The 22,004-nt window shown below is 40.3% G+C and overlaps 1 protein-coding gene across 1 annotated transcript in view; it reads right to left on the reverse strand.

Moving 5' to 3' along the window:
* The window catches only part of TTN (titin), a 330,572-nt gene that overhangs the window by 211,284 nt on the left and 97,284 nt on the right, over nucleotides 1-22,004 (reverse strand). Inside the window, exons 45-75 of the mRNA XM_054971277.1 lie at nucleotides 20,578-20,856; nucleotides 18,649-19,212; nucleotides 17,939-18,220; nucleotides 17,566-17,844; nucleotides 15,827-16,105; nucleotides 15,451-15,729; nucleotides 15,036-15,323; nucleotides 14,641-14,919; nucleotides 14,232-14,513; nucleotides 13,844-14,122; nucleotides 13,477-13,755; nucleotides 13,099-13,377; nucleotides 12,678-12,965; nucleotides 12,276-12,554; nucleotides 11,807-12,088; nucleotides 11,427-11,705; nucleotides 11,020-11,298; nucleotides 10,647-10,925; nucleotides 10,230-10,517; nucleotides 9,719-9,997; nucleotides 9,205-9,486; nucleotides 6,781-7,059; nucleotides 6,388-6,669; nucleotides 5,082-5,360; nucleotides 4,686-4,973; nucleotides 4,263-4,541; nucleotides 3,895-4,173; nucleotides 3,513-3,791; nucleotides 3,124-3,411; nucleotides 2,199-2,486; nucleotides 560-841 (exon numbers count right to left, since the gene is read on the reverse strand). Coding sequence (XP_054827252.1) covers nucleotides 560-841; nucleotides 2,199-2,486; nucleotides 3,124-3,411; nucleotides 3,513-3,791; nucleotides 3,895-4,173; nucleotides 4,263-4,541; nucleotides 4,686-4,973; nucleotides 5,082-5,360; nucleotides 6,388-6,669; nucleotides 6,781-7,059; nucleotides 9,205-9,486; nucleotides 9,719-9,997; nucleotides 10,230-10,517; nucleotides 10,647-10,925; nucleotides 11,020-11,298; nucleotides 11,427-11,705; nucleotides 11,807-12,088; nucleotides 12,276-12,554; nucleotides 12,678-12,965; nucleotides 13,099-13,377; nucleotides 13,477-13,755; nucleotides 13,844-14,122; nucleotides 14,232-14,513; nucleotides 14,641-14,919; nucleotides 15,036-15,323; nucleotides 15,451-15,729; nucleotides 15,827-16,105; nucleotides 17,566-17,844; nucleotides 17,939-18,220; nucleotides 18,649-19,212; nucleotides 20,578-20,856 — 9,006 coding nt within the window. The remainder of the gene's footprint in view (nucleotides 1-559; nucleotides 842-2,198; nucleotides 2,487-3,123; nucleotides 3,412-3,512; nucleotides 3,792-3,894; nucleotides 4,174-4,262; nucleotides 4,542-4,685; nucleotides 4,974-5,081; nucleotides 5,361-6,387; nucleotides 6,670-6,780; nucleotides 7,060-9,204; nucleotides 9,487-9,718; nucleotides 9,998-10,229; nucleotides 10,518-10,646; nucleotides 10,926-11,019; nucleotides 11,299-11,426; nucleotides 11,706-11,806; nucleotides 12,089-12,275; nucleotides 12,555-12,677; nucleotides 12,966-13,098; nucleotides 13,378-13,476; nucleotides 13,756-13,843; nucleotides 14,123-14,231; nucleotides 14,514-14,640; nucleotides 14,920-15,035; nucleotides 15,324-15,450; nucleotides 15,730-15,826; nucleotides 16,106-17,565; nucleotides 17,845-17,938; nucleotides 18,221-18,648; nucleotides 19,213-20,577; nucleotides 20,857-22,004) is intronic.

Below are 22,004 nucleotides of genomic sequence, written 5' to 3' on the forward strand. Positions count from 1 at the left end.
TATCTAATGTATTTTCTATCTATAGAGCGTTGCTAGGAGGTAACGGACAAGCAGCTAACAAGCCCTGTGGCTGGTGCCCACACAAAAAGCAGGTCCTCCTACTCCCTTAAACTCATGTCTTTCATTATCACCCACATCTTTGATCCATCCACCTGTCATCTTTCGTCATTGACCTCCTAGGTATTAGTTATATGTTCAAGAAGTATGTCCTGCATGAGGTGTAGGGTGTCTTTAAACCTTAGACCACTTCAAACTGGATGACAGGAAATGGAACTGTACCCATTAATGTCTTGTACTATTGGACAGTTCTGTCGCCTGAGAGACAGAGGAGATTAAAATGAGAACTGAGCTTTCTGAACTGATGTACTTCAAGATAATTTTACAAAATGTTTGTATAACATGCTCAGGCCCCACCCACCAGCATTTCTAACAATTTTGCTATCAATTAGTTGCGGGTCTTGACTACTCATCTCCAAACTATTGTTTAATCATCTAGCCCTGTAACTGATGGGAAGAAACCAGGTGAGGGGAAGCAAGGAAGAGAAGCATTGGGGCTAACCTTTTACTGTGACTACAGTACTACAGCTTGCAGTGCCGGCAGAATTGAGGGCTTCACAAATGTAATCTCCACTGTCTTCAAGGTTGGCATTAACGATGGTCAACACTGCTGTGGAATCGCTGAACGTCACGTAGTATTTGTCGCTGACACTGATTTCGTGGTCATTCTTATACCATACAATTTTGATCTCTGGGGATCCGCTGATCTTACATTCCAGTTGGCATGTATCACCCTGTTTCACCATTCTTGCTGTTTCTAATTTCTTTACAAACTTGGGAGGTTCTAAGAAACCAGAAGGAAAGCAGTATTCAGCTTTGTATTATTGTAATTAAGAATATGTGAGTTTTACCATGGAAATTATATATACAAAGTTCAATGGCAATAAACTAAAATGAAACTTATTCATTTTACAAAATGTATACCCCACCTTTCTGACCTCATAAAGGCTGCCAAGGCAACTTGAGAGGAGGGGCAACAAGAAGGGGCTCAAAGAATCTTCCTTGGACCAAACTATGTAGGGACAGGTAGGCTTCTCTATGTGTTTTACTTCCATATGCTGTATATTTTTACATATTCTCTTCTACAAATAGCTTTCATAACACAAAATGAGCCGAGGTTCATGAAAGCGCATACCCTACCACAAATTTTGTTAGTCTTAGAGGTGCTACTGGACTCTTGCTCTTTTCTGCTGCAACAGACAGACTAACACGGCGACCCATCTTGATCTAACAAAATGATTGTATATTGGGTCCATATTTGAGCATTTCAATAACATGTGTCATATCAACTATTCGAACAGTGCTTGAGAAACTCTCTGGTTCGGTAACTATAAAAGCTCTGACTTTTCAACAATATTAAGCAGAAGTTCTGATGCACCAAACAGTAACCTAATTTGTGCGTGCCACTGCCTTCGTTCTCACATAAATCTTAGAAGAGGGAATAAGAAACCTACTTATTTGGGCACAGCCCAAATTAGTTTTCTAGAGGGTTGATCAAAGGGAAGCTGGAATGTCTACTCCATCTAAAAGATCCCTTCTTCCTCCTCTTAGAAGAGATCAATAATTGGAGAAGCTTATGATGTAACCGCCTCACAGGAACAATCACCTATTGGTCAGATATAAATGAAGGGACAAGGAGAAGGAAAACACATTCCCTTCTCTCTGCTTCCACCCCCTTGCTGGACATTTGATTGGTACTGTGAGAGTTTTCACTTTGAAACCGTTTACAGCATCATATTGGGGTGGCACTGTACTGTATCCCTGGAGTATATACATATTAATACAGGAAATGAAAATGACATCCATTCTCACTACTATAGACTGCATTAATCTACATTTAACACAAACAAAGCTTAACTGACAGCTTTCACCGGTCGGAAAAATTAAATCAAATGTCTACATGCATAATCCTCCCCACCTCAGCTCCCCTGGAATGTTAAGAAGAGACAAGAGAAAGGTTTTCAGGTCAAGACCTACAGCTCGATTACCACAAGAAATGTTTCTTTTGAAAGAAGTCCGGTTAATTTTAATGTCAGCCATTTGGAAACAAAGACATGTTTGAAAGAGAAGCCTTGAGGAACACGTGACATCCTCTTCAGTGTGACTAACAAATGGAAATAAAGCTGGCTAAATTTCAATACCTTTTACATTAAGCTGAGCTGAGCAAAAGTCTTTTCCAACATCGTTGCTAGCTTGGCAGGTATATTGTCCGGTGTCTCCTTTGCCTACTCTCAGAATTCTTAAACAAGCAGTATTTGCTACAAATGTAATTGCATAGTTCCCTCCTGTACGGATCTCTCGGCCATCTTTTGCCCAGGAGACATGTATTGGTTGGGCTCCAGTAACATGACATTCAAAGTCAACACTTTCTCCAACTGGAACATCTTTGGATTCAGGTGTGATATCAAACAAGGGAGCTTGTTTGGGTTCTGAGGATTAAAAGGAAAAGTAGAATGCCGATTTATTTCCATCCCCTTTGAGTACATACGTAAGGTTTTTAGGGCTGGGGTCAGTAATGTTTTATAATTTAAGAGTCAACATTTAGCTCAAGAAAGCAACAAAGATTCAATATAAGAAAGTCCATTTGGATAACAGAAAACATACAACTTAACATTACTGAAAACTGGCATGCTGATTAATAATCTGTAAATTTCTGCAGCTCAAATACTCGTTGTTATGACTCTTTCATTAGGAAGTAGCATACACAAAGTCTCATATTAAGAAATAAATACACACAGAAGCGCCCTCCAAAATTGTTTTAGTGCACTGACATAAATCTGCACATGTTTCTCATTTGGATTATTGCTTAGGAGGACTGGCATAGCATCTGTTGGGAAGCCCTTTGATCCCACAAAAATATCTGCCTACCATTGCTCCCTTCATATACTAGTTATTCTAGGATCTCACTTATATCTCCGATATACCTTCACTTAAATATTTCATTTTTATTTTTTAAAGAGCCATATTTCAATCTAAAGGCCTAGGTTGCAGATACTTGATTTAAAGGTTAAGAAAGAACTAGGTAGAACATAAAGAGGGAAGCTAAAGTGTCAGCGTTAAACAAACCTGTGACTGTAAGTCTGGCACTAGATGTAGCAGTACCAACAGGATTAGTAGCCGTGCAAGAGTATTGCCCGGTGTGGCTCATCTCGGTTTGCAACAGATGAAGAGTTGCAACATTGTCAATGTATGAGGCTTGCACATTGAAGTCATCCCTTAAAGGAACACCGTCCTTATACCAAGTAACGCTGATAGGTTCTGACCCATTTAGACGGCAGACTAATTTTATCGGAAAGCCAACAGTTTGCTCGGTGTCCTTTAATTTCCTTGCAAAAGAAGGTGGACGTTTTCGCTCTGCAATAAAGTAGGCACGTGGTAAATATATGCTTCCTCCAGCATAGAGACAGATTTAAGAATGGAAGAATTGTAAGGAGTAACCAACTCAAAAATATCACCTTGAACTGTCAAGACGGCATTTGAAGAGGCAGTTCCTACACTATTTTCTGCTTTACAAATATATTCCCCGCTGTCACTGATATCCACTTTGTTAAATACCAGAGTGGCAACATTGTCTTTGAAGTACATCTTATATTCAGGAGTAGATCTTAATTTTGTATCGCCTTTGTACCAAGATATTGTGATTTCTGGCGTTCCAGAAACTTGGCATTGCAAAGTTGTATAGTCTCCAACTGACACTTCAAGAGGTCCCAAGTGTGTAACAAAATAAGGAGGTTCTGGGAACGCAAAGAATCAGGGTCAGAATTAAGATAACCACACACAAGTATTGGAATTAAACACAGGTGGACAAAGAAAGTTAAAATATCACCAGAGACACACCTAAAGTGGTTACCAGTGCCTCACAAATATCTTCTCCTGCTTCATTCTCTACCAAGCAAGTATATTCTCCTTGATCATCCTTTGTGCTGTTAAGGATTTCGAGAATGCATGATCTCTCTGTTGTGGTGATGCTGCATTTTCCAGATTGACTTAAAATTATACCATTTTTCTTCCACATCACTGAAATCGGAAGGCTACCAGTGTACCTGCTCTCAAGAATTATGGATTTGCCTGGCTCCACACAATGGTCACTTAGCTTCTTCACAAAAACTGCTGGTTCTGGTGAGCAAGAAGAAGTCACGTGTTGAGCATCAGTGCTGTACAAACAGTTCAATATTCTAGAGGGAGAAATCGCAATCTATACAAACCTTTTACAGAAAGATGCGTTGTACAAGAGACTTTGCCAGCATCGTTAGATACAACACAAGTATACTCTCCACTCTGAAGCGGCTCTACATCAAACAGCTCTAGGTCTGTGACTGACTCTTCCAAATAGATGTTACACTTTTCACCTGGCACGAGTTCATTGACCCCTTTAAACCAGTTCACCTTAAATGGGGGTGTTCCTCTAACAACAGCAGTGAATGTAACACTTCTGCCTGGCAAAACGTCCGCAGACTCAGGTTCCTTCTCAAAAGAGGGTGGTTCTAAACGAGTATTTAAAAAAATACTTCAGATTAATGAACTGGAGGCATAAAATGCAATTGAATTCTCCCCCCCCCCCATTACATCAATGAAAGGACAGGCTTTTGCAAGAATTAAATTAGAGAAGTCAGTCAACAAATACTGACCTTGTACAGACAATCGCGCCCTTGTCTCACTAGAGCCTGCTGAGTTAATAGCTTTACATGTGTAAGTTCCTGTATCATCGGAGTTCAGAGAATTGATTTGCAAAATGCAGACATTGTCTGAAAAAGTAGTTTGGTATTTTTCCCCACTAGTGATTTTATGTCCACTCAGAAACCAAGAAACCGTAATAGGTGGAGATCCAGCCACTTTACACTCAAGAGCCACAGAAGAACCCAACACGCCATGAGTTTCTTTAAGTTTTCGTGTGAAAGAAGGTGGAATAATCCGATCTGTGCAAGAGAAAGTGAGCAAAACAAAGTGATGACTTCCAGAAGTTTATAAAAAAGAGATTACCAAATCCTGATGGGAGTGTTATGAAGAGAAGTGACGAAACTAACCTAGAACTTCAACTGAGGCAGTGCAGCCACTTTTGCCAACGTTGTTCTGCACCTCAAATGTATATAAGCCAGTGTCTTCCTTTTCTGAATCAAGAATTTTAAGTGTAGACACTTTGTTGTGAAAGGTGATTTTATATTTGTGGCTACTTGTCAGTTCTTTTCCATCCTTGAACCAGCCTATTGAGAGCTCAGGTGTTCCACCCACTTTGCACTCTAAGGTACAAATATCTCCTACAGTGACTTTCATTGGTTCTGCTTTCTCTACAATGACTGCTGGTTCTGCAAAGAGATACAAATAATATCCATTTGTAAATAAGTTTGACTCATTAGTCACGTTTCATGATGAAATACAGAAATTGGTGCTCCAAAGGTATATTTTTTAGCTTGGAATAAAGGAGGGCGAAGATATTCATTTTGCAATAGATACATATTTACAAGGGGTTGAATACCACAAGCTTTTCCATTACTGAAAGAGGGAGGAGGATTCCTTTATGATCACCAAAAAGGCTATGTTGGTAGAATCCAACGCCAGGTCTTCAGGAAGATTACCATCTGCAGAATTTTAGGGCTGGATCCACTGGTTCTCTCCTGCTGAGTAATATTCTACTGGAAACAGACTTCATCAACTGGACAAAAGGCTCCTTCCCACACAAAAGGAGTCTTTGTACAGTAGAGAATTCCTAACTTAGCAGAATGAACCCATATGATCCGATACATATCTGTTTACATTCCGGCTAGGAATGATCCTAAACAGAGTTACACCCTTCTAAGTACATCGAAGTTAATGGACTTGGAAGGTTGTAATTCCTTTTAGGAATACACTGTATAAAAGTTGATATGGAACAATGATCCTAACATCAAAGAAATATTTATTATATAGGCATCGATGCTACAGATGAAGTAAAAGTACTGGGTTGGATCAAGACTAAATTTTCCAGAGGTGGAACTGAATTTTCCTGCCTGCCCTCTCCCATCAGAGCTCATGTGGTATAGGGGAACCTTGGGGAATGACATGAAGGGCAATTGCAGCAAGAAAGGGAAATTGGTGGGAATTGCCAATGTAGTCTGCATCCAACCCTATATTTCTCAAGGGACCTTTATTCCTAATCAATATATTTCTCCCATATTGTTTCCCTGAATTCAAGGTGAGATTTACAAACTGTGTCAAAGTTGGAACCTTTGATTAAGGATACGGAAAAGGCCTTGTTATAAAATCAGAAGTCTTCTAGTCTCAAGAGTCTGTATCTTAATTGCAAAATAAACAAAATCACTTTTTTTTAAAGGGCGTGTTTGTGTTGTTACTAACCTAGAACGGTTAGAATGGCCATGCACTCCCGGGTTCCAGCATCATTGCTGATTTGACAAATGTATTTCCCAGCACTTGCTGGTTCTGCTTTGGCCATCTGTAAAGTGGCAACGTTTTCCACAAATGCAATAGCGGTGTTTTCGCTCTCTCGGATGACATCTTCCTTGTCCTTGAGCCACACAACTGAAATGGGTTGAGAGCCTTCCACCGTCGCTTGTAGCTCTATGGGCTCGCCCACCACAACAGTAAGGCTGTTTATTTTGGTCACAAATTTTGGGGGTTCTGAAGAGGAAAGAGGCAAGCGCCGTCAAGAATTCTAGTAAGATGTTTTCTTCCAGAGGTACAAGTGATGAAAGAGTGCTATGTAATTACAGATACACAGATAATACTCACCTTTCAGTTTTACAGTACAAATGCAAGTGTCACTTCCAACATCGTTCTGTGCTTTGCACTGGTATTCACCAATGTCGGAAGCTTCAACGTTAAGAATGTGAACACTTGCGTGGTAGTTTTTAGATGTGACCCTGTATCTTTTGCTGCTGCGGATTTGTCTCTTATCCTTATACCATGTCACATCAAATGGTGGCGTCCCGGAAATTTCACACTCAAGGCTAACTTCTGTGCCTTTGAGAGTATCTAGAGGAGATGGTTTCCTGCTAAATACAGGAGGTTCTAGGGAGAGGGGAAAAAAGAAGCAGGTGCCATTTTTAAAAACCTCCTAGGGTATACATAACTTTTAAAAGATAGCTATGGGGAAAAACGTGTTGCTAGATGAACTGTCAGGTGTATTTCTTTAAAAAATCCTAATTTTAAAAATGTCTTTCAAATTGCTTTCTTGTCACAACCATCGCTTCCCTAGAGATCCAGGATCGAATCCTCGCAAAGCTGTCAGCCTAATCTGCCTGTTGCTGTTGTGAGGATAAAAGAGACGAAGAAAGAAAAATGTTGTAAGCCGCGTCGGATCTCCATTGGGGAGAAAAGTGGTGCGAATTTAAATAAATAAATAATATGAAGCTGTGCACTTGCTAAATTGACAAGCATTCTATGAAATTCCTATTATACTGGACTAGGGTTAATTCAACTCAAGGGTACAGGTATGTTTCATAAAAAATGTCTCCACCCTTGCCAAATGGACTTCCATTTTCACTGCTCTTTTGAGAAAAAAAAAGCCCAGTGGCACTTGAAGACTAACAGCATCTATTTCAGTATGAGCTTCTGTGAGTCACTGCTCACTTCTTCAGATATAACTGAGCCAAGTCTCAGGAAAGCTCATATTGGAAAAAAAAATTGTTTGTCCCTAAGATGCCACTGGACTTGTAGTTTATTCTGATTCAATAGACTAATTCCTACCCCTTTGCAACCTTTTCAGCAGGTGAATGGTATACTGCAGAAGGAAAATAATTTCAGTGAAAGCAAACAAAGTTAATTCAGAGCAAGATCAAATTCCGGGTTTTCACTCTGAGTTAGCTTTATTTGCCATCTGTCATGTCGTCCTGTAGCCAGTCCTGATTTACTATTTGATGGTCTCATGGTTAGAAGAAGAAGAAGAAGGGGATATTTTTCAAATGTGAAGATACAACTAAAGCTTCAGATGATTGGGGCTTCCAGCATCAGTGAAGCAGTGTAAGGAAGGTATACTTGAGACACTTTTAAGTAAACAATTTTAGTTTCTGAAAGCCCTTCTCCACACCAACAGTGTTCACTGGGAAATGATTGGCTCAGCCCTGTATTAGAAGCTGCAGCCATAGATTTATCTAGTTATTTCAATTCAGTGGCTTGGATCCAGCAATAAGCAAATGGAAACATAAATGGACTGAATGTAGTTCCGCTTGCACAAGATCTTGTGCAGCTCCTAGTGTATTGCTCCCTATTTATTATATTGCCCAGAAATTGGTTACACAAGATCAAGATTAGTTACAGAAGCAGAAAAGTAAGTCGGGATACATTATGTTTGTCCAAGTGGAAATGTTGCACTGGATTCAACACATTATGTGGATTTTGGCCTTCCTTTCAGTTCTTGGCCATATACCCTTCTTCTTTTGTCTCTATTCACAGTTTTCCTTCTCCTTCAATGCTATCTTATGACCTTTGCCTGTTCTTCTAAGACCACTCCATCTTCTAATCTTAGGACCACCACCCCCTGCTTCTGTAGACCTGCTACACCTGCTGGGGCTCTTGTCTAGCTGATCCCTCTTTGCCCAAACTCTTCTTCCTGCACTGTTCTTCTCAAGGAACTGAATAGCTCAGTGATCCTTAGGAATGCAGCAGCCCAATTAATGGAAACCAGAAATTTGTCAGGCTCTTTGTGATGGGCAGGATGCTCAGCCAATCAGAGAGGGAGGCTCCATTATCATCTTCTTCACTTCCACCATCACCACCACTCAATCTCTCACTGCATTACAACAGAGACTATTAAGAGATAAAAGGCTATGGGCTATAAAATACCTGCTCATGCCAAAATGGCTCGAAACTGCATGTTACTGAGCAACCTTGAACCTGCAAAGAACTCTGATACATAGCAGGTGATCCTAAGTGCATTAATGGTCTCTTCTACTTTCAGAAAGACTGACAATATAATCCTAAACAGAGTTACACCCTTCTAAGTGCATAGACTTGAATGGTCCTAGAACAGCACAATTCTGTTTAGGATTGCACTATAATTGAGCGTTTGAAATTAAGTACACTCTTTCCAGATAAGAACTAGGCTATTAGCCTGATTAAGTAAGATAGAGGTGTGGCATCATTGCTTAAGAATATGTTAAAGTAATTTCAACCATTTTAGAAGAGTGACAACCTTGTGGAAGAACGTTTTCTAACCTTTTACTAAAAGTTTTGTACTGCAGCTTGCTTTGCCGGCGGGATTCTGAGCTTCGCATATGTAATCTCCACTATCTTCAGCAGCAAGGTGTCTCATTTCAATTACTGCCACAGAATCTAGGAAAGACATCTGGAATTTTTCACCAGGATGGAGTTCAGTGTCATTCCTGTACCATACCACTCTGATTTCTGGAGAGCCGCTGATTTTACACTCAAGTCGTGCAGAGTCACCTTGTTTCACGACTTTAGATGGTTCTAGCTTCTTAACGAATTTTGGAGGTTCTAAGAAACGAAACAGAATATATGAAAGCAAGATAAATAGGAAGAAAGGGGACCATATCTGGAATCGTACAAAATAAAAGGGAAGAGAAGCAAGGGCAGAGAGGAATTTAAAAAGATAATTATTCAAGAACTTCTAGCCATGCATAAACAAAAAGTAAAAATGTAGAAACAGATGCAAAAAAGAAAGCAGTGGAAAAGCAACACAGAACAAACAAAACAAAAACTAGCACACCTGTGATGCTTAGCGTTGTTGTACAAGAATCACTTCCAACATCATTGGAAACTTGGCACGTATAGTGCCCACTTTTTGAAGCATCCACTGAATAAAGATTTAAGAAACCAGTTGACCCTTCAACCCCAAAGAGACAGTTAGGTCCAGATGCAAGTTCTAGATCTTCCTTAAACCACTTTATTTTAAACGGCGGTGTTCCCTTTAAAACAGCTTTAAATTCTATCATCGAATCAGGTACAGCTTGCTGGCTTTCTGGTTTTACCAAGAAGCTTGGTGGCTCTAAAGGTTTTAAGAAACAACAACAACAAAATTAATTGTTGGTGCAAAGAAATAGCTTGGAAAGTCATACTAAACGGTCAAGAGAAGATCATAAGAAAATACAGGCATGGTTAAATGTCAGTTGTATTCAAAGATATTATTATTAAGATAGGGTTTGTAGAAGACGAAAAAAGATTTCTGTTATATTTATGACAGTGAAGAGTATAGAAATAAGACAAAAAGAACTCCAAACCTTTTACTGTTAAGACGGCGCTACATGAGTCGCTTCCAGCAACGTTTGTCACACTGCAAGTGTAATTGGCAGAATCTGCCAATTCTAGGTTGTTGACATCCAGTGATACTGTATTCTCATGGCATAAACTCCTGTATTTTGCACTGTCAGGTATTTCTTTTCCATCTTTATACCATTTAGCAGTAATCGGAAGTGAGCCAGAAACTTTACATTCCATGTGAATAGATGATCCCAGAATTTTATCCTTTTTGGTTAACTTCTTGGTAAATGATGGAGGGATCGATTGACCTGCCCAAGAAGAGGAGGGGGGAGGCAAGTAGTATCAGATTTCTTGCTTTAATTTCCTTTATCAAATATACAAACAATTCAAATATTGGTAGGAAAAATTTGCTAATTTTAGTATAACAAAATACAAACCTAGAACGGTCAAGACAGCCTCACAAGTGCTGCTCCCAAAATCATTTTCAACCTTAAAAGTGTACGCGCCACCGTCCTCCTTCATCACTGATTCAAGTCTGAACCTGGCCACATTGTTATCAAAGCTCATGGTGTAATATCTACTGGGCATGAGCTGTTTGCCATCTTTGAACCACTTCACTTGAAGTTCTGGTGTTCCGGCCACCGTACACTCCAAAGTCACTGGATCCTTTTCAGTCACTTTAACCGATTTGGCCTTTTCTATGATCTGAGCGGGTTCTGCAGGAAGAATTAAAAATGCAGATATATTGAAGCCCTTTGTGCCACTGGTGGAAGAGCAGAAGTTCAAGGGTAGAACTGAAAGCGCACAAACCTTGCACTAAAAGTAAAGCGAAACACTTTTCAACGCCTGACTCATTCTTTGCTTGGCAGGTGTACCTCCCGCTGTGGCTAAGGTCAACGTTCCGGATCTTCAGCCTAGCCACATTGTTCTCAAATGTACTATGGAATACTTCGTCATTTTCAAGAATTCTTTCGTCTTTTATCCAAGATACTGTCAGAGGTTGAGAACCAGTCACAGTGCACTGGAATATGGCAGAGGTTTTCAAAACGGCGTGGACATTTTCTAACTTTTTGATAAAAGAGGGGGGCTCTGTGATTGAAAAAAAGAACCCAGAATGAAGATGAGGGGGTAAGGCTTAAAAGTAGCTAAAGTGAAGAGAAATAAAACTGGAATATTTTGTAGATTTTGTTTCCCTTTACTACAATTGCTGAACTGACCTTTCAAACTGACCCTGGCGCTACAAGAGCAGCTGCCCCCTTCGTTGGATATAATGCACTGGTATTCACCAGCATCTTGGAGATCACAGTTCACTATCTGAAGGGCAAATACAGATTCTTTTTCAATTGTGGCGTATTTTTTGCTGCTTCGAATCTCTTTGTTGTTCTTCAGCCAGGTTACTTCGAACGGAGGCGTCCCTTTGACTTCGCACTCTAAAACGGCATCGTAACCTTTCACTACCTCCACAGGTTTCAGTTCTCTTATAAATGTGGGAGGTTCTATATCAAGAAAAAAGGAAACAAAACAAACTCAGATGACGGAGTGTACGTGGAATCCAACCGTATGGACAGTGGACTAAAAAAGAGTTTGCACAACTAACCTTTCACTTTCAGTTCAATGCTGCAGCTCTCACTACCTGCATCGTTATGGGCTTCACAAATGTAAGTTCCACTATCTTCCACTTTAGCATTGCTGACATGAAAAGTGGCAATGTTGTCTACAAACGAGACTCCATATTTGGCATAGTCCACTATTTCGTTCCCGTCAAGGTACCATGTAACACGGATTTCAGGCGTTCCGGCTACCTGGCATTCAAAGATGGTGGATTGTCCTTCTCGCAACACAACTACAGGGCTCGGCTTCTGAACAAACCTAGGGGGTTCTAAAATAGGAATCAAAAAAGCAAAATTAAAATAATTTGGCATTTAAAAACAATTGCAGTGCAATCTTACGCAGAGGGACACCCTTCTAAGTGCATTCAGGAGAACGGGCTTAGAAGGATGTAAGTCTGTTTAGGACTGCAATGTTAGAAATGCAACTATAATGACACGGGGCATAAAACGGCAGACCTTTGACAAAAAGTGTTGCTTTGCAGGTTGTTGACCCAACATCATTGCTTATTTGGCAGATGTAGTTCCCTGAATCGGATGTCTTGGCTGCAAAGAGTTCGAGTATGCTTGAAGTGTCATCCTTGTAAACTGAGCGGGAGGCTCCCGAAAGCAGCTCTTTGCTATCTTTGAACCACTTTATTTGTATAGGAGGAGTGCCGCTAACAAGGGCTTTGAGCTGGACTCTAGAGCTGGGTATGACGTCTTGCGACGGTGGTTTTTCGACAAAAGATGGGGGTTCTACAAAGAGTGCGGGAGGGAATAGAGAGAAAGGAAGGAAACAATTCGCGTCAGAATGATTTTTTTTTTAAACAAAAAAAGACAAATGTGCTGCTGAAGAGAAAAAGAATGCGACGTCCAAACCTTTGACTGTCAAAGGTGCGCTGCACTGGTTGCTCCCTGCTTTATTTGTTGCCTCGCAGGTATAAGACCCACTGTCTGCACCTTCCAGTTGATTGATCTCCAAGAATGCTGTGTTATCATGGAAAGAATACTTGTGCTTTTCGCTAGCAGTTATCTCTTGGCCATCCTTGTACCACTGGATACTTATTGGGTGGGATCCCGACACTATACACTCGAGATGAACGAAAGAACCCTTAATGCTGTCCATTTTCTTCAACTTTTTGGTGAATTTAGGCGGTATGATCAGATCTACTCGGGACAGAGCAAAAATCAGTATATTAGATAGGGCTGCTACTCTGATAGTATTTGGTATCAGTAAAAAAAAAATTCATTGCAGAACCCACCACTTCCCTCCAGGAAAAGAGGGATAGAAAATACAAACCTAACACATTAATGCTAGCTTTACAGCTGCTGCTTCCAACATCATTTTGAACCTCAAAGGTGTATTCTCCACTATCTTTCTTTTCTGTAGAAACAATCTTTAGCACAGAGACTGTATCCGTCACGCTGATTTTATATTTGTGTCCCAGAGTCAACTCCTTCCCAGCTTTGAACCACTTGGCAGTGATGTCTTTTGTTCCTGAAAATCTACACTGCAAAGTAGCTGGGTCGCCTTCCGTGACATCGATCGAGACAGCTTTATCAGTGATTGTGGCTGGCTCTGGGATAAATACAACATATGAGTTGTGTGAGTTGGAATGTAATACTGACTAAATATAAATGATAAAAATGGGCAGAGGAGAAAGGAGGCTAAACCAACCTTTTACTGTTAGTAAAGCGGAACATCTTTGGATTCCAGCATCATTTTTAGCCTGACAGAAGTATTTCCCATCATGCTTCACTTCAATGGCCCTGAGCATGAGGGTAGCCACATTGTTCACAAAAGTCATTTTTGTGTTATCATCTTCAACAATGTCATCGTTATCTTTCAACCATGAAACCGTGATTGGCACGGAGCCTTTAATGGTTGCCTGAAAAACGACTGTGCCTCCTCTAAGGGAGCTAAAATTTTCAATCCTCTTCACAAATTGTGGGGGTTCTATCAAAAGAACAGAGGTTTGGTGAGTATCAGCCTCAACACAATTTTAAAATAAAGGATACATTGAAATGTTTTAAGGGCTACTGACCTTTCAGGGACACTTCAGAGCTACAGACGCAGCTTCCTACATCATTTGTTACCCTGCACTGGTATTCTCCCACATCTGAAGAATCAAACTTGAAAACTTGGAGGCTAACCAAGGATTTCTCAGTGGTTATTCTGTGTTTTCTACTGATTCTCACAGGCTTGTTGTCCTTTAGCCAATATACCTCAAATGGAGGTGTACCTAATACTTCACAATCCAGTATAACATCTGAATCTTTTAACACTTCCCTGGGTTCAAATTGTTTGATAAAATAAGGTGACTCTACAGTAGAAGAGAGAAAGAGTGGGAATTTGTTACTTCTTTTTGGAACCTTTTTAAAGGTACAACAGACATATCGAGAAATCTGGAAGACGGAAACTTCATCACAGACCTTTTATTGCCACAACACTACTGCAGGTGTCTCTGCCGGCGTCGTTTTTCACCTCACATGTATATTCTCCACTGTTTTCAACTGTTACATCCAATAGTTTGAGTATGGCTGTGGAGCCCACCAAAGATGTCTTGAACTTGTCACTGTCTTTAATTTCCCTGTCATCTTTGAACCAAGAGATTTTAATTTCAGGGGTACCCGTTACTTTACATTCTAACTGGGCAAATTCTCCTTTCTTAAACAACTGCGATGGTTCAAGCCTTTCCACAAAGGTAGCAGGTTCTGTGGAATTAAGAAATGTTATTATGAAGAGTTGCAGAAAGAGGTTCAAGAAAGAGAAGTAATGTGCCAGAATCTTCATTCACCCCTCCCCAATAAGATTTTGTTATAAGAGAAAGAAAATGCAAACCTTTCACAAACAAGTTTGCACTGCACGCCACTGAACCAGCCACATTGCTGACTTTGCAAGTATAGGCACCCGAATCAGCAGGTTTTATGGCATAAAGTTCCAAGTAACTCGACAAAGCTTCTGTCAAGATGTAACAAGCTCCACCAGTTGTTAGTTCAGCATCGCCCTTAAACCACTGTACGGAGAGGGGGGCTGTTCCCTTAAAGGCGCTCTTCAAACGCACTGTTGATCCAGGCACTATTTCTTGGGACTCTGGCTCTGTTGTGAAGCTAGGTGGCTCTAGACATTGTTTAAAAAGAAATCGTTTTAAAGGTTAAGTTGCTTGAAATTAAACAGCATGGAGAGAAATAGTTAGAAAAGAAAACCAAGAAGAGAAATCAAAGATGACATCCAACCTTTTACAGTCAATGTGCTACGGCTTTCTTTACTTCCTGCTGAGTTTGTGGCTCTACAAGAATACACCCCTACATCACCGGTATCCAAATGTTTGATTTCCAAAGATGCAGAACCGTCTTCATAGCGTACTGAGTATTTGGCACTGGTTGTGATCTCTTTGTCATGTTTAAACCAAGAAACGGTCAATGGAAGAGAGCCCGATACTTTGCAATCGAGGCGGCAGGAGCCGCCAACTACACTGTCGGCATTCCGCAGGGGTTTTGTGAAGAATGGAGGAATGGTACGATCTGTTTCGAAGCAGAGCAAAGACACAAACCAATATATCAGAAAAAAATATTTTAGGGCTCCCCCTTCTTACATTTTTATGTTCTAAATTGGAGTCATGTCTTCTTTAGCCCAAAGAAAGATACCAACCTAACACAGTAAATGTGGTGGTGCATGTACTGCGTCCAACATCATTGGCAACTTCAAAAGTGTATTCACCACTATCCAGTAATTCAGCGGTATAAAATTTTAGCTGAGCGACATTGTTCTTAAAACTGATTCTATACTTTTTGTTAGAAACCAGAGGTTTTCCGTCTTTGAACCATTTTGTTTTTAACTCGGGAGTGCCGGCGACAGTGTATTCCAGAGTAGCTGGATCTCCGGCGGTCACCTGAATTAACTCTGCTCTCTCAACAATTGTGGCAGGCTCTATAATAAAATTAAATAATGGTCATTACAGAGCAAATGCAAACACCCTCCTAATAAAGGAAGAACTGTGTGATGTTAAAAATGTTCCTAGGCTGACCTTTAACTGCTAATTGTCCAAAACATGTTTGACTTCCTGCATCATTCTCAGCTAGACACGTGTATTTGCCACCAGAACTAATTTGGACATCTGAGATTTGCAGAGTGGCAATGCCATGTTCAAAGGTCATTTTGACTTTGTTATCTTCTTTAATAACATCTTTCCCCTTCATCCATGTTACAGAAATAGGATCTGAGCCTTTCACAGCAGCTTGTAAGATAATCGCGTCTCCTGCAAGTGCCGTAACATCTTCAATTTTCTTAATAAAAGATGGAGGTTCTAATTTGAAAAAGACAAAAAACACCACATCTCATCTATTGTTACTATCTTACACATTGCACAATGTGATACATTTCCAATCTTTTGAAAGAAAATTAAAGAAAATTCTTCTGGATCCAGAGAGCTGCTGGTGGAGTTCCATATGGGATGGAGTTTTCCTGCCCCTCTTTCAATTCTGCAGCCATCTGTGCCCTCCTAACATTGCTCCTCTAAGGATGTAGTTGGAGGGACTACAGTTAGAAGAGGAAATCTGCAGAAAGCACAGGTACCCCTTCCCCTCTTCTGCTTGAAGAAGTGATTTCTGAGTTTGCAAGCAAGGGGGCTTGGATCCAACCCATAGTCTCAACATCCTTTAGGGATATCTGCCTCCAGAAGACGGTTAGGAAATTTGTTATGGCTTAAGTCTGGGTGCAGAGGGGCAAGTCACTTGCTGAGATGCAGAGTACATGTTACTTGCTGAGTTATATGCAAATACTTGACATTTCACAGGCGTTTGGCTAAATTGCCTTCCCTGGGGTAAAGAAGGAACAAAGCAGGTAACAGTTGCAATTTTCACACGTCTTTGAAATACAATACTCACGGAAGGCTGCTGGCTTCCTCACATGATTTTCTACTCCATCCGTCGGCAGACAGTGACGATGGCACTTCTGCGGCATTTTGTAAATGGCTGGCATTAAAAATTGTGCAAGGAAGCCAGCAGCCTTCTGTGAGTATTGCGCTATTTTAAAGACATGTGAAAATGGCCCAGGACTTGATTCTCAGAGAGATATGGAGAGTAGGGCTTCTGTATTGTGGATAAAGCTGGGATTCGTCTGAACAAGAGCCAAGAGAGTGGTGTGGGCAGGAACAAACACGGCAAGTATTTTCATCTATATTTAACGGTGTGTTGAAGAATGTAAAGAGGATTGGCCTGCTGGGGGTGGTTCAGTCATAGAAGAGGAAGGATTTCCCTTTTAGGTAGTCAGTGTGAGTAACTTTGACTAGCTGTAACAATTCCTCACTGCTCCTTGTTATTAACCCGTTCTTAGATAAATATCAATACATGAATAAACTTTGGTTATGCTTGACTTGCTAACATTAGGAGAGTGGGCCCCAGAACAAAATGGCTGTCGTGAGGTGCTGTGGCCAAATGTTGGGAAGTTGTAATCCAAGCATTCCCCTTCAATGGGGAGGGTGCTGTTTCTCAATGGATGCTCCCCGTCGATACAAAGCTGATGGTTGTTCTGAAGCATCTTCTGCTCCACTGAGGTGAAGAAAACCAAAAGAAGAAAATGGGCACCAGGAAACCCATCAGTGTGATGATGGGATTGCTGAAGTAGGCTAACAAGATACAGAAAGAGAAGGATGCCCCAAAGAAAACAATCTGCTATAAAGAAAGAGTACAGTACAGCAAATAAAGAGTGGTTTCCCATTTTTGCACCATGTTAAAAGATTATTTTAAAAAACTTTTGCTCACTGACCTTTCAGTATATATGATGCACTGCAAATACATTTTCCAACTTCATTTGCTATGGCACATTCATATTCACCAACATCCGCACTATTAAATGAAGAAATCTCTAGAGAGATAAGAGACTTTTGGGAAGTCAACCTGTATTTTTTACTACTGCGGATTTGCTTCTTGTCTTTAAACCAACTGATTTCAAATGGTCCGGTACCAGAAACCTCACAGAGAAGAGTGGCATTTGTCCCTCTCACTATTTCAGCCGGCTCAAGAGTTTTGATGAACGTTGGGGGTTCTATAAAATTATCAATAAAGAATTAGTGATGGATGATACGCATGCGGAACGGAGCACCTCTAAAAGAAAACTAACCATGGGTTTACGAACCAACCTTTGACAACAATTTCAGTGCTGCAGCTGTCACTGCCGGCATCATTAACCGCTTCACATGAGTAACTTCCACTGTCATCCACTTTCACATTGGAAATGTCTAACCCAGCCACGTTGTTGGCAAAGGATATCCTGTGTGTCTCACTCTCTCTAATTTCCTTGTTATTTTTGAACCATGTCACTTGGATCTCAGGAGACCCTTTAATTTTGCACTGAAGATGGGCTGACTCTCCCGGAGTCAACAAGTAAGAGGGGTCCACTTTCTTCAAAAACGATGGTGGCTCTAAAGGAAGAGTGCAGAAAGAAAGATTCCTGAAATAGAATACTCCAGAAGAGCAATTCTATATGAGGATCACAAGCCAAACTATTCAAAAGCAAACTTGGGATTCCATTTCAATGCTTGTAATTACTCAAAACCCTACTTTTTAAACCAAAGACAGCTAGGACTTATTTAAAGAACCGCTTGGGAGAAAAAGAAATATTAAATGACACAGACTTTAGCCAATGGCAGAAGAGTATGCACATCTATGTAAGGCAGACAGTAAGCCTGAGTAAAGACATGGACAACTGTACAAAAATGATATTATGGACACGGAAACAGCACACCAAATTTGAAGAATGACTGAATGAATTTGACTTGTGAAATCTGACAGCCTAACCATGCAATAAGAGAGGTCAAACAGCATAACGTTAAAGCAAAGATTGTCTTACCTCTGATGGTTACAGTGGCAGAAGTAGAGCTACTTCCAGCCTCATTTGAAGCAGTGCAGACATATGTTCCTGAGTCTTTCAGTTTAGACAGAGGGATCTCAAGTGACGCTATTTTGTCTTCAAAGAAAATCTTGTAATCTTTGCCCGGGGGTATTCTTTTCCCATCCTTGCTCCATGACGCTGTAACTTTCCGGTCTTCATCCACTTGACATTCAAGGTGTATCTTTTTATTGACTGCGGACTGAACAGCCTGCAGTTGCTTTATAAAATGTGGTTTGTCAATAATACCTAGTTCTGCTTGGCAGATGTCCGCTCCGAACTTGTTTGAGGCTTTGCAAGTGTATGTCCCCCTGTCATTTACTGTAAGGTGGGCTATTTCTAAAGTGTGCTTATTGTCAACAGATGAAATTTTGCAGTGTTCTGAAGAAGAAATGGCAGTGCCGTCTTTCTGCCATACTGTGTCTATCACCGGAGTACCTGACACTGTACAGAGGAATCGGGTGCTCTTACCCACAAAAGTAGTAATAGACTCAGGTCTGGTTAGAAAAGTTGGAGGAAACGCTTCTGCAAAACAAATGATGCAAGGTTGACATTGCATTGGCTAATATGATGACTATTTTTTAATTAGAGCCAAAAAAAAGAAAGCGGGCAGACATATCCCCATATCCACACATTCACCAGCTAATAACAGTATAAAATGAAGATTCTCCAATGGTCAAAAATATTCATTGTGGTTACGATTATGAAGACCGTTTGAAACGATAAGAAAACTTGAAAAGCCAGTTGATTTAAAAGCCAGAATTTTAGGAGACAAGAGAACATTCATAGCCAAATCAGGTTCTCTAACGATTATTTTAAGAGCATTTCTTATATTAATCAGCAACATGGAAAAAGATGTTTACAGTTCTACAAAAATAAAATGAAAATCTTTGATCAGTATCTTGTTTTCCATATGAAAGAAATCCCACCATATATTCTTTATTTAAGAAGATTCTCCCACTGAATGCTTCTGTAATCACAGACATCTCCATAGGCAAGCAGTAAGATAAATCAGTTGCATCCAAACTAATTCATGATTTGGATAAATGATTTAAAAGAGCTAAAGATGTTTATGTTACTAAAAAGATAAGAATGTTTATAAGTGGACATGATGGAGTAAGACGGCTTTCAAAAAGTCTTTGGCCACAATTCATTTGCTTGTCACATCTTTTACACCCTTAATACTGCCCACCCCCTCGTAGCTCTTCTACAATTAGAGAGAAGTGCTTGAAAAGGAAGGGACATTGCATATGCCTAATGGTGTTGATAAGCAACAAACTGGATCAACCCTCTTATATTTGCACATCTTCTCTCATTCTTAAGGAGTCCAAAAGAATTTGTTAATATAACAATCAGAAATCAGTTAAAATTTGGACTGTGGTCAACTATTTTTCCTTGAGATAATTTCCAACAGAAACATAAATGCTGAGAGTGCAATCCTAAGCAGAGTTACACCAGTCTAAGCCCATTAAAGTCAATGGGCTTAGACAGGGGTAACTCTACTTAGGATTGCACTGTGAATGTAGGGGGGAAATCCCAGTAGTTTCTTTTATTTCCATGCATGCCAAAAGAGAAACAACAAGTTATATACTAAAATAATAATAATAAGTTGGATCCAACCAGCTTTTTCACTGCAGAAAAAGAGAGGAGGGAGTCCCGTTGGATGACCAAAAAGGCTATGCTAAGGATCGTAAGACCTGCATGGGCAAAAGCCATGTGGGACAGGGGCAGTAATCAAGAGAGGAAATGGATGAGCGTGAGTGGAAAATGTGGTGGGATCCAACTTGATGTGTATAATTATTACAATATACTAAACCATTGGTAATAAAGATGCATGTCCAGGCGATTAACAAGACAGCATTCAAAGACTCCATTGTTTATTGTACTTACCAGTAACGGTTAAGATTGCTCTGCTGCTTACACTGCCATACTGATTGGAAGCTTTGCAGCTGTATTCACCACAGTCAACTACTTGCGGTCTCGGGATTTCAAGAGTGGATATATAATTAGCTGTGTGTATGGTATATTTGTCACCATCATAGATTTCCCGCCCAGCTCTATACCACTGAAACCGTACGTTTGGTGCCATCTCTATCTCACAAGTGAACTTGGCAACGTGGTTCACAGCCACTTCCTGGGACTCCAGTCTTCTCCTCAGTATTGGTGCAACTATCAGAAACAAAAAAAGGAACAGAATTGTCACAATACCACATGAGTACGGATAATAATTAGAGGGTGCGTATCAGTGTACATTCCAAATCACTGTTAATAAAGTGGCCAACAGAGATGGGATGAATGGTTTCATGAACAATCCGGAAAGTGGCTGAAAAGGAAAACGGTGGTCAAAAAAGGAAGGCAAACCGTAAGCAGTGCTCAGACTATCAGAGGACTAGGTTGCAGTGCACGGTGGAAATCCGAAGCTGTTCTGAAGTGCTACCGACTACTAGAGACATGCGAACAACGTGATATAGAGGATTATACCAGGTTGTGCTGAAACAGTGCAAACATGAAATGTGTGACATTCTACTACAAACGGTGCAATGATTTCCAAGACTGTAGCAATGGAAACAGAAAAGAGAACCACGTTGATCTGTGGATATGGGGATGAAAGGGCTGAACCATGCTCCCTTTTAAAATCAAAATGATGTTTCTTTAGCAATCATCATTCACAGAACATATGACAGTTAATTTCATTGCACTACTGAAGAGTGAAAGGTTGAAAATAACGTTTAAAATCTGAGGGAGAAGGGATGTGTGAATGAGTGACTTGAGAAATTTAAGAGTACTAATGTAAAAAGGGGGAAAGGGTGGTGTGATTAGGTTAGTGATGTACTAAGGAAGTATATATCTGTATCTATAAAGATAATAGAGATACAAATATGTATACTTAATTTATTCAGTTAGAAAATTAGTGAGAATAAGGAAGCAATATGGTATCCCCATAATCCAACCTCTTTTTACAACTGTGATTTTCGCTGATGTTGTCGTTTTTCCACCTTCGTTCAGTGCCTCACAGGCATACTCTCCTTGATGTACTTCCTTGAACGCTTGGTTGATTACTAGTGTGTATGTGTCATGATCTTGCAAACACTTGAACTCGCTACCTGAAGATATCAGTTTACTCTCAAAATACCAATTCACCACTTTGACGTTTGTGATCACTGAGGTAAGACTGACATTGTCACCTTCCTCAACAACAGTGTCCGCCAAACTTTTGTGCATGATGGGACAATTGTCTCTCACTGTCTTAACGGTGTGTGCCTCTTCATTTTCCTCCAGAAGTTTTTCCTTTCTCTCCTTCAGATTTAGAGCACCTC

Source organism: Eublepharis macularius, chromosome 2, assembly GCF_028583425.1.
Source record: "Eublepharis macularius isolate TG4126 chromosome 2, MPM_Emac_v1.0, whole genome shotgun sequence".
NCBI lineage: Eukaryota > Metazoa > Chordata > Lepidosauria > Squamata > Eublepharidae > Eublepharis > Eublepharis macularius.